The sequence below is a fragment of the Scyliorhinus canicula genome, chromosome 12 (assembly GCF_902713615.1).
Source record: "Scyliorhinus canicula chromosome 12, sScyCan1.1, whole genome shotgun sequence".
NCBI classification, from domain to species: Eukaryota; Metazoa; Chordata; class Chondrichthyes; order Carcharhiniformes; family Scyliorhinidae; genus Scyliorhinus; species Scyliorhinus canicula.
This window is the reverse complement of record NC_052157.1, coordinates 51,127,640-51,145,092: the sequence shown is the minus strand read 5'-3', so window position 1 is coordinate 51,145,092 and position 17,453 is coordinate 51,127,640. Positions and strand designations below refer to the sequence as shown.

At 51.9% G+C, this 17,453-nt stretch overlaps 1 protein-coding gene across 1 annotated transcript in view; it reads right to left on the bottom strand.

The window, feature by feature from the left end:
- Window positions 1-17,453, bottom strand: part of lrrk1 (leucine-rich repeat kinase 1) — a 231,468-nt gene that overhangs the window by 63,419 nt on the left and 150,596 nt on the right. Inside the window, exons 22-24 of the mRNA XM_038813623.1 lie at window positions 6,098-6,267; window positions 5,828-5,967; window positions 1,488-1,737 (exon numbers count right to left, since the gene is read on the bottom strand). Of these exons, the coding sequence (XP_038669551.1) occupies window positions 1,488-1,737; window positions 5,828-5,967; window positions 6,098-6,267 (560 nt within the window). The remainder of the gene's footprint in view (window positions 1-1,487; window positions 1,738-5,827; window positions 5,968-6,097; window positions 6,268-17,453) is intronic.

Here is a 17,453-nt window from a genome sequence, read left to right as displayed (position 1 = left end):
CCCCGCCCACCTTCTGATCTCCCCCCACTCCACTGCCCGGTCCCGAACCCCCCCACTGCCCGGTCCCAACTCCTCCCCCCCCCCCCACTGCCCTGTCCTGGCTCCTCCCCCCCCCCCCCCTCCACCCGCCCGAGTCCCGACTTCCCCCACTGCCCGGTCCCGACCCCCCCCCCACTCCCCGGTCCCGACTCCTCCCCCCCCCCACACTGCCCGGTCCCGGACCCCCCCCCCCCACTGCCCGGACCCCCCACCCACTGCCCGGTCCCGACTACCCCCCACCCCCATCCCCCAACCACTGCCCGGTCCCAAATTTCCCCCCACCCCCCCACTGCCCGGTTCCGACACCCCCCACTGCCCGGTCCGACCCCCCCCCCCCCCCCCCCCCACTGCCCGGTCCGCCCCCCCCCCCCACTGCCGCCCCCCCCCCCGCCCACTCCTGAATCTCCCCCCACTCCACTGCCCGTCCCGAACCCCCCCACTGCCCGGTCCCAACTCCTCCCCCCCCCCCCACTGCCCGGTCCTGGCTCCTCCCCCCCCCCCCCCCCCCACCGCCCGGTCCCGACTTCCCCCCACTGCCCGGTCCCGATCCCCCCCCCCACTGCCCGGTCCCGACTCCCGCCCCCACTGCCCGGTCCCGACTCTCGCCCCCACTGCCCGGTCCCGACTCCCGCCCCCACTGCCCGGGTCCCGACTCCCGCCCCCACTGCCCGGTCCCGACTCCCGCCCCCACTGCCCGGTCCCGACTCCCGCCCCCACTGCCCGGTCCCGACTCCCGCCCCCACTGCCCGGTCCCGACTCCCGCCCCCACTGCCCGGTCCCGACTCCCGCCCCCACTGCCCGGTCCCGAATCCCGCCCCCACTGTCCAACACCCCCATCTATGCCTGAGCCCCCCATCACTACTCAACACCGAGCCTCTCCCTCTCTGCCCGACACTCCCCTCCCCGCATTACCGGGTCCTGAGTCGTCTCCCCGCCCCCGCGACCCAATGTTGGGGCCTCACGGTAGCATGGTGGTTAGCATCAATGCTTCACAGCTCCAGGGTCCCAGGTTCGATTCCCGGCTGGGTCACTGTCTGTGTGGAGTCTGCACGTCCTCCCCGTGTGTGCGTGGGTTTCCTCCGGGTGCTCCGGTTTCCTCCCACAGTCCAAAGATGTGCGGGTTAGGTGGATTGGCCATGCTAAATTGCCCGTAGTGTAAGGTTAATGGGGGGATTGTTGGGTTACGGGTATACGGGTTACGTGGGTTTAAGTAGGGTGATCATTGCTCGGCACAACATCGAGGGCCGAAGGGCCTGTTCTGTGCTGTACTGTTCTATGTTCTATGTTTGTCCCTCACTCTTTTTAAGCTTTTAAATTTTTTTTCTAAATCTTTCTTGAGGTTACAATAAGAAACAAAACAAATCTGTCTTTAAAATATGAAACCGAACATCAAAAATAACATTTCTGTGTCCCATTCTATCTCCATCAGATTCCCACATGGACCTTACCTGGCTGGGAAATCAGTCATGAAAAGTTCTGGAACCAATTCTTCCAGTGACACCGGCTCTGTGGGGTGATTTGGACACTCGATGTGTGTGTGTCTGATGGCAGTGAGCAGGCAGTCTTCCATACTGAAATAATGCAGGCCTTGGGCCTGGGAGTGGATTAGTGTTTCCCCTGTGGCTGCGGGGGTGCAGTGAGGGCAGGGGACGTATTGCTCCACCAGAGGAGTTCCATCGGCCTCTGTGGCTGTAAGAGCTGTTGGTCACACAAAGAGTTAAAAGCCAAACTTCTGTGAGTTACACTGAGATTATCCAACAGACATTGAGAACAATTGACACATTGAGATGAAACACTACAAAATAGCAAAAGATGTCGGTGGGTGAAATATATTTCAATTTAAACATTGAAATAAAACATGACGACAGTATAAGTTCAGGCATATAATGTTACATTCTCTCAGGAATAGACCCATGAACGTAAGCCTAAAGGATCGAGTTTGGGGAGGAGAGAGGAACAGATGCAAAGGGTGGATGGAGGAGGCTGAGGGCAAGCAGAGTGAGCGCCAAGTGGAGGAACCGAGTGTAATGTGGCGGAAAGGGGGCTCAGATTGGGAAGGGGGGCTGAAATCTCAGGAGGAACTGAAGGTTTATTGGTTTCGACCCTGTAATAGGTGCTGGAAGTCCTGACCAGGGCAATACAGCTTGTACCTCCACATCAGGGGGTGCAGCTAAGGGTATTTCAGAACTGATGGCTCCACTAGCCCTAAGCAAATTCTTGCTGGACTGGAGCAGGAAACAGTTCCATTTCCAGTCGGTGGGCAGCCACAAATTGCCACGTTAGCTCATGTGAGGTCAAAGTGTGGATGGTCTTATTATTCAGCTTCTGACAGTGATTGAGGGAATGGGCAGGGCGGTTCAATAACATCCTGCCACAGACTGCAGAGTTTCAGCATTTGCTCAAGGAAGGAAATTTAGGGACACTAAAGTAAAAGTTCCGTTTCGACAGCACCTTTCCCAACCACAGGGAGTCCCAAAGTGCTTCTGACTTGTCACTGTTGAAATCCAGGAGGTGGGCCAGCTAATATGTGCACAGCAAGCTCCCACAAGCAACAATGTGATGATGCCCTGATCACCTACTTTTGATAGGGAGGCCCCCATAGGGACCCCTGTGATAGGGAGGCCCCCCCGACAGGGACCTCCCGCCCGAAGGGACCCCTGTAATAGAGAGACCCTCCCACAGGGACCCCTGCAATAGCGGAACCCTCCAGAGGGACCCCTGTAATAGGGGGGCCCCACACAGGGACCCCCTGACCAAGGAGACCCCCCACAGGCTCCCCCAACTACAGGGACACCCCCACTGGGACCCCTGTGCTAGGAAAACCCCCCACGGGCACGCCTATAATAGGGTGACCCCCCATGGGGACCCCTGTAATAGCAGGACCCAAAACAGGGACCCCTGTAATAGGGGGAGCCCACACTGGGACCGATGTATAAGGAGACCCCAACAGGGACCACTGAGACAGGGACCCCCTGACCAAAGGGACCCCCCATAGGGATCCCTATGATAGGGGGACACCTCATAGGGGTTCTTGTAATAGGGGGACCCGCCACAGGGATCCCCTGCCGAAAGGGAACACACACACTCACACCCCCCCCCCCCCCCCCCCCCTCACACACAGATCCCTCTCCACTACCCCCAACCAGGAAAGAGTTCCCTGTCTGGGAAGTAGAGAGCAGTCAAGGCAGGGGCAGTGAGAGGAATTACAGCTGTAACACTGGGTGGCCCCCTATCCCCAAGTAGAGAGGTGACCTGACACCCCCCCCCCCCCCCCAGGGACCCCTGACCAAAGGGACCTATGTAATAGGGAGATCCATTACTAGAGGTAGGTGCAGTGCAATTATATGCTTGAGTGATTGGAACGCACTTAGTGCTTGGAATACACTTACCTCTTTTTCATGTGGTCAATGTTTGCAAGCATTGGGATTTCACCACTTAGGCCACTGAACCCTGAAGGGAAATGAAAGCTACAGATAGTTTGTAGAAGCTGTCAATCACAGACCACAAGAAAGCTTGAATGGCTTGGAGCAAATGGATGTGTGGCAACCAGAGGCAGGTTACAGCTGCTCTACTTTGAGGAATGGACACGTGAAGCTGCAAGGTTATGTGTTACAGCTGTGATACTTCAAACTGCCCCTGTCTGCACTGCTCTCTAGTTCGCAGACAGGTGTCACATTTCTGGGAGTGGGGTTGTGAGGGGGGGGGGGGGGGCCTGTGGTGGGGTCCCTTCAGGCAGGAGTCCTTGTGGGGGGTTTCCCTATTGCAGGGGTCCCTGTGAGGGTGGTCTGGTAGTGGAGGTGTGGGTAGGCATTGTAGTGTTGTGGGGGGGGGGTCCTTCGGATGAGCTCCTATGGTTAACCAGCCTGGCTCTGGATTGGTGGACTACACGGTGGGCCAAGGGGGCAACCGTTGTCCCCTGACCCACCACGAGGTCTACCACAGCCAGCCAATGCTGTTAGAAACCACATGTGATCCGCGCCCAGGTGATTCGGCTGCAGGGACCGGAGAATGATGGGCAGCGGGAGAATAGGGCGCAGGGCCCGCTAAATAGGTGCAAATGGGTCATTACAACCTGTCTGCATTTATTTACATCACTCTGCCGGTGCGCATTGTGAACCTCATTCTTGCCACCAATGGGGGGGGGGGGGGGTCGGAGCATCACATTCGGCTCGGTGCCTGATTTCCCCCCCGATGCCCGATTCTCTGTCCCATCGGGGAACACGTTCTGGGCGTCCGGGGAAGGAGACTCACACCCAATGGTCCTTTGCAAACTTTTGAAAACTCTTCACAGCTCAATTTTCAACTTGGCTTTGCAAAGCCAGTAAACTCAGCCCCCTCATGTAAGCCAATAAAATAGATTGGGAATAGCCGAGACCCAAATATTGAACCTTGTGGTACTCACTAGTTACACCCTGAAGAATGACTTGTTTATCCCTACTTCTCGTCTTCTGTCTTTTAACCAACCCTCAAACCATGTATTACCCCCAAAGCTACAGGTTCTAATCTTGTGCAACAATCTTTCCTGTGGTTCCTTATTAAATGCCTTCTGAAAGTCTGCATAAAATCACAGAATCCCACAATGTAGGAGGCCATTCGACCCATTGAGAGTGCATCGACCCTATGAAAGAGCACCCTACTTAGGCCCTCTCGCCCACCTTATGCCCATAACCCCACCTAACTGCACATTTTTGGACTGTGGGAGGAAACCGGAGCACCCAGACATGGGGAGATCATGTGAATTCCACTCAGTCACCCAAGGCCAGAGCTGAACCAGGGGGCGGGATTCTCCAATCCCACGGCAGAGTGTCCACGGCGTTGTAACCGCCGTCGCGTTTTCCGACAGCGTGAATGGGCCGCTCCCATGTCTAATTCTGGTCCATACAGGGGGCCAGCATGGTGTTGGAGTGGTTCGTGCCGCTCCAGCTGCAGATCCTGGCGCGGAATGTGCGCCGCAGGAGCCGTGCATGCGCAGCTGCGCCGGCACCAACGAGGACATGCACTGTGGCGCTGGCGCCAACATGTGCATGCGCAGTGGTCTCCTTCAACGTGCCAGCCCCGACGCAACATGGCGCAGGGCTACAGGGATCGGCGCGTAGGAGAGGAGGCCCCAGCCACAGAGGCTGACCTGCCGATCGGTGGGTCCCGATTGCGGGCCTGGCCACATCGGAGGCTCCCCCCCCCCGGGTCAGCCCCCCTTCCCCCCACCCACAGGCCGCCTCGTGACCGCTACACGCTGAAGTCCGGCCGGCCCAGAGCAGGTTAGAACGGCGCCGGCGGGACTCGGCTCTTTTCCTATGGCCGCTCGGCCCATCCGGGTTGGAGAATTGACGGGCTAGCCGCGTAGAGGAGCCCGCGACCGGCGCCGCACCAACCCCCCCCCCCCCCGGCGCCAATGCCGCCAATTCTCCACACTGCGGAGAATCACGTGCCGGGCTGGGAGAATCCCGCCCCAGGTTCCTGGTGCTGTGAGGCAGCAGTGTTAGCCACTGTACCATGCTGACGGAAGATAAATATTGGCCAGGATATAGAGATATAGATATAACCCCTTCTGTACAGAGTGCACGGCACAAAAGTGCGACGTGTTCATTTATGTTAATCTGAGAGTCAGATATCTCATCGTCCTTCTGACAGTGCAGCACTCCCTCTGTACTGCACCGGATGATATGCCTGGATTATGTGCTCAGTCTCTGGAGTGGGACTTGGACCCACATCTTCAGGGCTCAGATATAGTTGGACAGTTACTGTGGCACTGAACTACACTCCTTAACACCCCTCTCTTGGGCCTTACCTGGAAACCACTGATCGATCAAAGAATTGACGTGATCGGTGATGAACGCGACGGCCGAGAAATCCCGTGTTTCGGACTGGCAATTGATTTTTATTCCCGCGCTCTTTTTCCTCTTCCAGTTCACCTCAGAGGACTCCACGCTACAGGGAGGAAATGACTTGTTGAGTTTCAAGGATTATGTGCAGCCAGCACAAGAGCTTGTCTCAGTTTTCGAACACCAGAGAAAGTCTCCAGTGTTCCTGAGCTAGCAGAAGTGTCAACTGTGATTACCTTAGAAACCCACCATCGTAGTTCACCTGCAAACCTTCTTGCCAATAAATAGTTTGATTTCTTCTTACTCGGAAAGTGCTGCAGCGATTGCGACGGTGTGATCGTGTGAAACTGTAAACAGAGGTTCGATTTGCTCTGCTTCGTTTAGGATTATTTTCATTCTCAAAGAGCTGGTGAACAAAGCAAGAAGGGAAAGGTTAGCAATAAAATCATAAGACCACAAGGTATAGCAGCAGAAGTAGGCCATTCGGCCTATCACGTTGCTCTGCTATTCAATGGGATCATGACTGTTCTGATGCGATAATCCTCAACACCACTTTCCTGTCTTAAGTTCCTTAACCCTTGATTCCCTCACTGATTAAAAATCTGTCTATCTCAGCCGTGAACATACTTTTAAAATAAATTTAGAGTACCCAATTCACTTTTTCCAATTAAGGGGCAATTTAACGCGGCCAATCCACCTACCCTGCACATCTTTGGGTTGTGGGGGTGAAACCCAAGCAAACACGGGGAGAATGTGCAAATTCCACACAGACAGTGACCCAGAGCCGGGATCGAACCTGGGACCTCGGTGCCGTGAGGCAGCAGTGCTAACCACTCCGCCACCGTGCTGCCCGAGCCTTGAACGTACTTAACCACAATCAGTAAAGATAGGCAACAACACCTCCTCCACAATCATCCTCAACACCGGTGCCCCACAAGGCTGTGTCCTCAGCCCCCTACTATACTCCTTATACACCTATGACTGTGTGGCCAAATTCCCCTCCATCTCTATTTTCAAATTTGCTGATGACAGCACCATAGTGGGTCGGATTTCAAACAATGACGAGACAAAGTATAGGAATGAGATAGAGAATCTGGTGAACTGGTGTGGCGACAATAGTCTCTCCCTCAATGTCAATAAAAGCATGGAGATTGTCACGACTTCAGGAAGCTTAGTGGAGAACATGCCCCTGTCTACATCACTGGGAATGAAGCAGAAAGGGTTGAGAGCTTCAAGTTTTTTTTTAGGTGTACAGATACCAACAGCCTGTCTTGGTCCCCCCCATGCTGACAATATAGTTAAGAAAGCCCACCAACGACTCTACTTTCTCAGAAGACTGAGGAAATTTGGCATGTCAGCTACGACCCTCACCAACTTCTACAGATGCACCATAGAAAGCATTCTTTCTGGTTGTATGGTTCCTGCTCTACCCAAGACTGCAGGAAACTACAAAAGGTTGTGAATGTAGCCCAGTCCATCACGCAAACCAGCCTCCCATCCATTGACTCTATCTACAATTCCCACTGCATCAGAAAGGCAGCCAGCATAATTAAGGACCCCACGCACCCCGGACATATTCTCTTCCATCTTCAAAAAGATACCAAAGTTTGAGGTCACGTACCAACCGACTCAAGAACAGCTTCTTCCCTACTGCCATCAGACTTTTGAATGGACCTACCTTGTATTAAGTTGATCTTTTCTCTACACCTTGCTATAACTGTAACATTATATTCTGCAGTCTCTCCTTCCTTCCTTATGTACGGTATGCATTGTTTGTACAGCTCGCAAGAAACAATACTTTTCACTGTATACTAATCCATGTGACAATAATAAATCAAAATCAAAAAATCAAAATCAACAACCCAGCCTCTACAGCGTTCTGCGGTAAAGAATTCCACAGAAGTGTAGCCATCTGGGTTGGCCACTTTCAGCATATAAAATGGACACTCACAGAGCATACAGGGAAAAATGGACAATGCAAAGTAAACAAGCAGACACAGAGCCGGAATGTGTATTTAAAAGACAGACTGCAGACAGAACCTAAACACTTGGCCAATTTGCACATTGATGGCCCATCTCCGATGAACAAAGACTGGTGTTCAGGTAGCCGATACAATCCCAGACATTCCGGCGCCACTACACCAGCAAGCAGGCACAGACAAAGCAAGGCCAACGGCCACTTAGGACACGCCCAGCCATCAAGGCACCCGCCCCTTTATTGGCTCAGATCGATGGCAGTGATTGAGAAGCTGCCCAATTAATTGGGACCAACTTTAAGGCCCGCCTAAAAGCAGGCAAAGCCCCCAAGTATAAGAAGGAACCCCCGCCATGTGTTCTTTCTTTTGGATTCGGCTCTCAAGCAGAGAGACCCTTCCACCTGCACCACCAGAAGCAGTAAGTTCAAGATCAACGCTCGCTACCAGATGGACGACCTTAGCTGTTCTCCTGTTACCTCTTCGAACCCAACAGTCTCAGATCCGAACAACGGCCATTATTCTTCTGACCTACGTGGGCACCCGAAGTTAAGTATAGGTGTTAGTGATAGATATAGTTTAGCCTGTAGTGTTATCGTGCATGTGTAAATCATACTGTGTGTAAATAAAGTAGTATTGACTTTGAACTAACTAACTGGTGTATTGGCTCTTTGATCGGTATTCGGGTTGAACCTTGTGGCGGTATCGAGAGATACCTGGCGACTCTGAAAGTACACTCATAATTAGGATTAAGAAAGGCGACCTTATTAACTGCCATACTTAGAGCCACATCCTCTCTGCATCTACCCTGTCAAACCCCCTGAGAATCCTGTATGTCTCAATAAGATTACCTCTCGTGCTTCTAACTCCAATGACTACAGGCCCAACGTATTCAACCTTTCCTTATCAGAAAATCCCCTCCATACCTGGGATCAATCAGAAAATCCCCTCCATACCTGGGATCAACCTAGTGAACCTTCTCTGGACTGCATCCAATGCCAATATATCTTTCCTTAGCTAAGGGACCAAAACTGTTCACAGTATTCCAGGTGTGGTTCACCTTGTACCTTGTATAGTTTTAGCCAGACTGCCCTATTTTTATATTTCATTCCCTTGAAATAAAGGCCAACATTCCGTTTGCCTTCCCAATTACCTGCTGAACTTGCATGCTAGCTTTTTGTGATTTATGCACAAGGACTCCCAAATCTCTCTGTGCTGCAGCTTTAGAAACATAGAAAGGTCCAAAACAGAAGGTGGCCATTCAGCCCATCTTGCCCATGCTGACCCAAAGACACCCAGGTGTCCTTTCTAAACCCATCTTCCTGCACACAGCCCATAGCCCTGCAGCTTACAGAACTTAACAAGCAGATCCAGGCACTTTTTAAAAAGAGTTTAGGGACTCTTCCTCCACCACCAACTCAAGTAGCGAATCCCAGACAACCACTACCCTCTGTATAAAAAAGATTTTCCTCATGTCCCCTCTAATCCTGCTGCCACTTAGGTTGAATCGATGCGCCTGGTTTTTGAACTCTCTTCCAAGGGAAACAGGTTCCTCTGTCTACTCTATCTCTACCCCTCACAATTTTGCTTACCTCAATCATGTCATCCCTCAGCCTTCTCTGTTCCAAGGAAAACAACCCCAATCTCTCCACGTAGCTGCAACTCTCCCGCCCTGGCAACATTCTAGTAAATCATCTCTGCATTCTCTCCAGGGCAATTACATCCTTCCTGTAACGTGGCAACCAGAACTGCACACAATCCTCTAGCTGTGGCCTCACCAGTGACTTGTACAGTTTCATCATCATATCCCTACTTTTGTATTCCATATCTCTGCCACTGAAGGAGAGCATTCGATTTGCCTTCTTTACCTTGATCTACCTGTGCTGCTACCTTGAGGGACCTGAGCCCTTGCATGCCGAGATCTCTCACTTCATCTAAATCACTCAGTATATTCTTGTTTATTGTTAATCCATTTTACTGTTTGACCTCCATAAATGCATTACCTCACACTCATCAGAGTTGAACTCCATCTGCCACTTTCTTGTCCACTCCACCAACACATCAATATCATTATGGAGCTTACAGCTATCCTCTATCCACTACAGGGACAATTTGTGTGTTGTCTACACATTTCTGTGTCTTTCTCCATTTAAATAATAGTCAGCTCCTTTATTCATAGAATCATAGAATCTCACAGTGCCGAAGGAGGCTATTCATCCCATTAAGTCTGCACCGACCCTCTGAAGGAGCACCCTACCTAGGCCCATTCCCCCGTCCAACTCCACCTAACCGTTGGACACTACGGGGCAAATTAGAATGGCCAATCCACCTAACCTGCACATCTTTGGGCTGAGAGAGGAACGCGGATGTAGCCATGCTGGCCACGCAAAATGGACACTGAGCCAAACTAAAATGGAAGGCTGCTGGGAAACAGACAGTTCAGCCAGAACAGCAGTCTGCAAAGAGCAGTTTGCATTCTGCAGCAGCAGAAACCAGTTTGGGCTCAGGTAAAGAGACCTTAGCTAGGTGCAAATGGCAAAACGCTTTGCATGCTAATGAGGCCATCAGACTTGAACACCCACACAATAGATACATTTGGTTCTGAATGGACACATTCCAATCAAGACCCAGACATCGAGGCACCAGAAACCTCCGAACAAAAGGACATAAGAAACGCCCCCTCCATCACGGAGACCCCCTCGCATTGGGGAATTAATCCAGTATCGATAAGAAATTGATCCAATAGGTAGAGCCCGCCCGAGAAGAGGGAAGGACAACGGAACCCCTATAAAAGATAGGGACCTCGTGTTGTCCGGTCTGTTAAACCTGTGCTCCGGCCCCGACTGACACCTGGTATCCTGACTCCAGCCGTTGAGCACCAGCCGCCGAAACCGTAAGTTCAACGCTCGCTACGCGATCCAAGCCCGCTAGACTCCCAAGTGCCAGAACGCTTGCTGAAGGCTGCAGACAAAACCAGGACGAAGGCCTCGTTCTCTGACCTTGCCTGTTCCTGTTAGATAAGTATTCTGTTTGTTTATGTTTAGTTGTAGCTTAGTCTCTTAGTGTGTGTGTGCATGAGTATTTATTATTAACTGTATAATAAATATTGATCGTTTGAACTTGACTAATCGGTGTATCGTCTTTATTACTTTGAATTTGACCTTGGAATACTTGTGACGTTGCCTATACGGCAGCTGGCGACTCCAGAGCTTAAATAATTACATAGAACAGAGCCTAGCAGTGTTAAGCACACGTCGAACTCGGAGGCGTGTTAATACACTCCAATAAACGCGTTTTACGCCCATAGTAAAACGTGCAACATTTAGTGGCGACATCCGCCGGGACCCTGTTGCAAGTGGAAACACCACAGTGTCCAGGACCCTGAAATTTGAATTAGAACTCCAAATTGCAGAGAAAGAAAGAGATCACAAGTATTCAAGGTGTTCAAAATAATAAGCGAAATTCGGAAGTGTGTTTAGTGCATGCGTACTAACAGGGCTGTAAGGTAAAACTGAAAGCTTTTTGTTGCGACAAACTTTCGGTAGTTTTGTAATCGGAAAATAGCGTAAGCCGTACCCTTTTCACGAAACACCACCCCAGCAACCCCCTGTTCCAAATTATAAAAAGAGAGTCAGAGGAAATGGCCATGCAGGCAATGGAACGTCTGATGGATCCAGCAAAGTTTGTGGTCGCAGCGACCAGCAGCAGTAGCAGAGTAGGCCAGTGTCCCACGTGGGAGCTGGAACTCCGCAAATATTTACAAGGAAAGGGATGGCCCCTTTGGAAAGAGTTTTGTGCAAATGAGGAGACAGGTCCCGGGAGTATAGGTCATACTTGGTGGGAGAACCTCTCTCAGATACACAAAAAGAGTTTAAGTAAAGCACGCAAGCCGATGGCGATTGTGTCCTGCTTGGCACAGTTGCGAGGCGCAGAGGAGGTCATCAGGACGCTCCGGGCAGATTTAGAGGAAAGGAACCGAATGAGTAAGGTCGATGTCAGGGACATCGAGAAAGAAAACCTGGATCTTAAAGGGAAGTTGGCAGAGAAGGGTAGAGAGGTGGATGATGCCAAGAGGGCTCACCAGTCTTGTCTAGCTCATCTGAACAGTTCCCAGACCCAGTATGAGAAAGCCTATCAGGACGTGCAACGTGCCGTTCTGATAAGACAGGAATCGGAGAAGCAGGTGGAGGCATTGCAGAGGCAATGTTCGGATCTCAAAGCAGCTTTGAGAGCACTCCACGCTGCAACGACCGAACACAGACAAAGCACAGTTGACCACGCGAAATGCAGAAAACAGATTGCGGAACTGCAATCTCTGCTTTCGGTGCAGAATGGCTTCCAAAGCACCTTTGGAGCTCAGTTAGATGGGGAAAATGCCCCAGATTGGCAGGAATTAAGCGAGACAGCGCAGCGTTATGTTCAGGGAACATGTGCGCCCGCAGCTCAGCAGAAACGACAGGCACCCCAACCCCCCACAGCTCAGATCATAACCGCACCCATGAATCCCGTAACCACACAGAGGAAAGCCGAATCAGAAGGCGCCCCAGACATAACTTACACCACCCCTTTAACAGTAACCCAGCTAAGGGACGCTTGTGAAAAGATCACTCCGTTCCTCCCCACCGCAGACCCCCACCAGTTCTTTGCGAAAGTAAAACAGCAGGCTACCATGTACGGCCTGGATGAGAGAGAGCAGGTTAAGCTCACCGTGCTGAGCTTAGACCAGAGTGTAGTGGCAGCCCTCCCCGACCCACAAAACGTGGCAGGAGGCAGCCTAGAGGAGATGCACACTGCTATTTTAGATGCCATCGGGTACAATAGAGGTGACCCCGTAGAAGGCTTGAATAAGTGCAGGCAGAAGAGATCTGAACACCCCACAGCATTCGCCGGAAGGCTGTGGATTCACTTCAGCGCAGTTTTCGGACAGCTAGATAGAGCGCATTTAACCCGCGAAAACATGGTTAAATGGACGCGCACAATTATCTCACACGCAACAGAAGCAGGACAGAGCGCTTGCAATAATTACGACCCCTCAGAAGAGGCCCATAACGAAAAATGGGTCCTCAAAAGATTGTCCCGCGCTTGGGAGCAATCGCTTCAGGCAAAAGCAAAGGTTAGATCCCCAGAAGAGGCTCAGGCTGCTGCAGACATCCAAGCAGTCAGAGAGCACCAGAAGCCCGCATGGGTAAATGAAGGCAAGAGCAGCCCTCAACAGAAAGGACAGGAGTGCTATAACTGTGGACAGTTAGGGCATTGGGCAAAAGAGTGTAATGCACCCCAGCGATCTCAGAGAGGCCAGCAGACAGGCACTCTGAACCGCAACAAAGCAAAACCAATCCACAATGTAGCAGTACAGTCAGGACCCACCAATGTGGACGAGACGAACTGACGGTGTTCGGGCTCCCCCACTTGGGTCTGTGACACACTATGGGACTCATCAGGGAGGCCCGTAGTCACGGCAAAAGTCAAAGGGAAGCCCATAGAGTTATTGTGGGACACAGGAGGATCCCGCACCACCATTAACTCCACAACCACGGCACACTCAGACACGTGGCCGACCACCTCCACCATCACACTTAGCGGGTTCACCGGACACTCGCAGCAGGGACATATCACAGCACCCGTAGCGATCCAGCTAGGGAACATTAGCACAAGGCACCCCGTAGTTTTAGTAAATCTTCCCCGGACAGCAGAACACATCCTGGGGATAGATTTTATGAACGCCCACAGCTTGTCGTTCGACCCAGTGAACCAGTGTGTCTGGCGAATGGCGAGATCAGACAGAGCCCCAGCCACCCTCACAGTAGGAGACTACGCTAATCGGATTAGCGCAGTGGGAGAGTACACATTCGACCTGACTACACTCCACACCGACCGACAAATTAAGGCCCTACTAAACAAACACAGGACAGCATTTGCAAGTCACCGTCATGACTGTGGCAGAATGACTGGACAGGTTCATGTTACCGGACAGGACCCCCGACCGCAAAAGCAGTATAGATTTCCCCTCGAGGCAGAGGTGGAAATAGAAAAAGTTATAGGCAGCTTGTTGGACCAAGGTGTACTGAGAACGGTAGCCTCCACCAACAATGCCCCTATTTGGCCAGTGAGGAAGCCCGATGGATCATGGCGTCTGACCATCGATTATCGGGAACTCAACAAAGTAACCCCCGCAGTAGCCCCAACGGTAGCTACTAGTCCCGAGACCATGCTCAAGCAGGGTCTCAACGCCAAGTACTTCACGGTATTGGACATCAGTAATGGATTCTGGTCAATACCATTGGCAAAAGCGTGCCAATACAAATTCGCATTCACTTTCAAAACTCAGCAGTACACGTGGACATGCCTCCCACAAGGATTCCACAATTCACCCTCCATTTTCCACCGACAGCTGGCAAGTGGATTAGAAAAATTTTCCCGACCCGAATGTCTGGTACAGTATGTAGACGACCTACTACTGCAGACAGACACAAAGGCAGAGCACATTTCGCTTCTGGCCGAACTCCTAGAACTCTTAACTGAAATTGGCTGTAAAGTTAACCCGAAAAAGGCCCAAATATTGGAAAGTAAAGTGATGTATTTGGGATCAGTCATCACGCACGGCAAACGCGAAATCGAATTCAAAAGAATTGATTCGATTGTCAAATTGCCCCTTCCCCAGAATGTATCAGCCCTCCGGTCGTTTTTAGGACTGGTTGGCTATTGTCGGAACCACATCGACGGATTCGCGACAAAAGCCGCCCCACTTTCAGACCTCCTTAAGAAAGGAGCCCCCTGGGAATGGCTTCCGCAGCATACAGGCGCTGTGGAAGAGTTGAAACGAGCCCTTAGTGCAGCACCCGCGCTGCTAGTCCCCGACCAACTTTCACCGTACGCAATCGAGGTAGCTAGCACAGATCTAACCCTCTCGGCCGTGTTGCTTCAGGAACGGCACGAGCAGCTAAGACCAGTGGCTTATGCCTCCCGACTGTTAGACCCGGTAGAACAAGGATTTTCAGCCTGTGAGAGGCACCTCCTTGCTGTCTTCTGGGCAGTGCAGTATTTCTCATACATCACCGGACTCAACCCCATCACCATTCTAACCGAACACACACCCACACAGCTACTCCTAGACGGTCGACTGAAGGACGGTTCAGTTAGCCAGATTAGGGCAGCTAGGTGGACCCTACTCTTACAAGGACGGGACATTACAGTGAAACGGACACGCACCCACACATACTTAGCCGACAACCTCCAATACCCAGGACAGCCCCATGACTGTGAAATTGTAGCTCCCCTGCATAATACAGGACCCTTTTTAGCCAAAACACCCCCCAGGAAGATAGGGAACCCGAAACAAAGCCCCCAGCCCACAGACACGTGTGGACCCTTGAGGATTTATGTAGACGGTTCCTCCACAGTTTTAAATGGTGAGCGTATCACAGGATGCGGCATCTATGTAGAGGACGCGCAGGGGCGCGCTCTCGAAGAAATCGCTCTTAAGTTACCAGGTCACTTAGGCGCGCAGGCAGCAGAGCTAGCAGCCATAGCGTACATAGTGGACCACCCCGATTCTTTCCCCAGCCCAGCAGACATATATTCAGACAGCTTATATGTCTGTAACAGTTTAACCGATTTTCTGCCCCTGTGGAGGACACGAGGTTTTGTCTCCGCAGACGGGAAACCCCTTCCATCAGCCCCTCTACTCCAGCATATCCTAGAGAAAGCGAAGGACAGGACCTTCGGCATAATAAAAGTAAGAAGTCACCATAGGTCATCACCCCCTGGGAATGTAAAAGCCGACGCGTTGGCTAAGGCAGGTTCCAGGAGAGGACACTTATGGACCCCCCCAGCTAGCGCACCAGCTAGCGCCCCTGTGAGCGCAGTCCAAGTCTCACAGACTGATATTAAAGATCTCGTGGCAGCACAAAAACAGGACGGAGACCTCAGGGAGGTTTTCAGGGGAAACTTTGTGCCTGCTTACGAGCACTTTAAACACGCACTGACCACACATGAGGGTGTGATCATTAAGGACCGACTTTATGTGGTCCCACAGCAGGACAGGAATCAGATGATTGCCTTGTTCCATGACGGACACGGGCATCAGGGAATTGATGCAACAACGAGGCACCTCAGGCGACTCTGTTGGTGGCCTAATCTCAGGAATGATGTAACGCACTATATAGAGAATTGCCTGATTTGTGCTCAGAATAACCCGGAGCGGTATTCTAAGAAGGCACAACTTCGGCATACTCGCCCAGTTAACGGCCCTTGGACAAACCTCCAGATCGACTTTATAGGTCCATTGCCCCCTTGTCGGAATGGCTATAAATACGTTCTGGTGGTGATAGATACCTTTACCAAGTGGGTAGAGGCATTTCCCTCACGAACAAATACAGCAAAGACAGCTGCAAAGATCCTGACCCACCACATCTTCACGAGATGGGGTTTACCCCGAAGTATCGATTCGGACCAGGGATCTCACTTTACAGGACGGGTCATGAGGAACGTCCTGACAATATTCGGAATCAAACAGAACTTCCACATTGCGTATCATCCACAGTCCAGCGGGATTGTGGAGCGCATGAATCGGACCCTAAAAACGACCCTTAGGAAAATGGTTCAAGAGAACAATTCCACATGGGATTCAGTGCTCCCCTTTGCACTTATGTTCATAAGGAACACTGTCTCCACATCGACAGGACACACACCACACACACTCATGACCGGACGCCCTATGAAGGGTACAGAATTCCTTTTAGGACTGGACATGACAAGCCCCGAAGTGACGGCCCTCACACATGAAAAGGCAGTTAAAGATCTAGTTGAGACTGTGAGGTCTGCACAGCTCGCAGCCGCAGTCCAGCTAGGGAAACGCCGACAGCAACGTACTGCCTGTTTCAATAAGACCGTACACACCACAGAATTCCAGGTTGGGCAACAGGTAATGTTATCTGTTTATAACCCCAGCAGTTTTTTGGCTCCAAAATATTCCGGCCCCTACTCAATTTCGGACAAAATTAGCCCCTCCGTTTACAGGATAAAGTATCCTAATGGGAAGACCGCGTGGTTCCATATAAACCAGTTAAAGGCATATGGAACACAGGCCAACCATGCCCACCATGTCCTGCTAGACGCAGCAGAACACTTCACCCCGCCCACCAGAGACACTTTTCCACCATCCCCCTCACAGACCAGTACATCAACGGACTCGCCCACGACTCCGCCCACAGACCACTACAGACCACGCCCCGACACGCCCACAAGCTGCCACAGCAGAGACAGTAGGACAGACACTGACTCTGAAGACAGCGACACCACACAGCCATACAGCCCACACTGCACCAACTACGACCCCGACTCCAGTGACCCCATGGAAGTCACTTACCTCAAAAACCCCGAACCACCACCCGACCCCGACTACCCCGACAACACACTCGACGCCACACAATGGCACAGGGACAATTCCTACAGACTTGTCCGCAATAATGAGAGTGACCCCCAGTCACACAACTCCAAAATTGCATGCCTGATCCACACAAGGGTGTGGGATCCGGGAGAGCAGGACGACACGGTGTCTGACTCCCGACACGGCAACCCCTTTGTGACCCTGTTCACAGAGGCAGAATCAAAGTGAGGT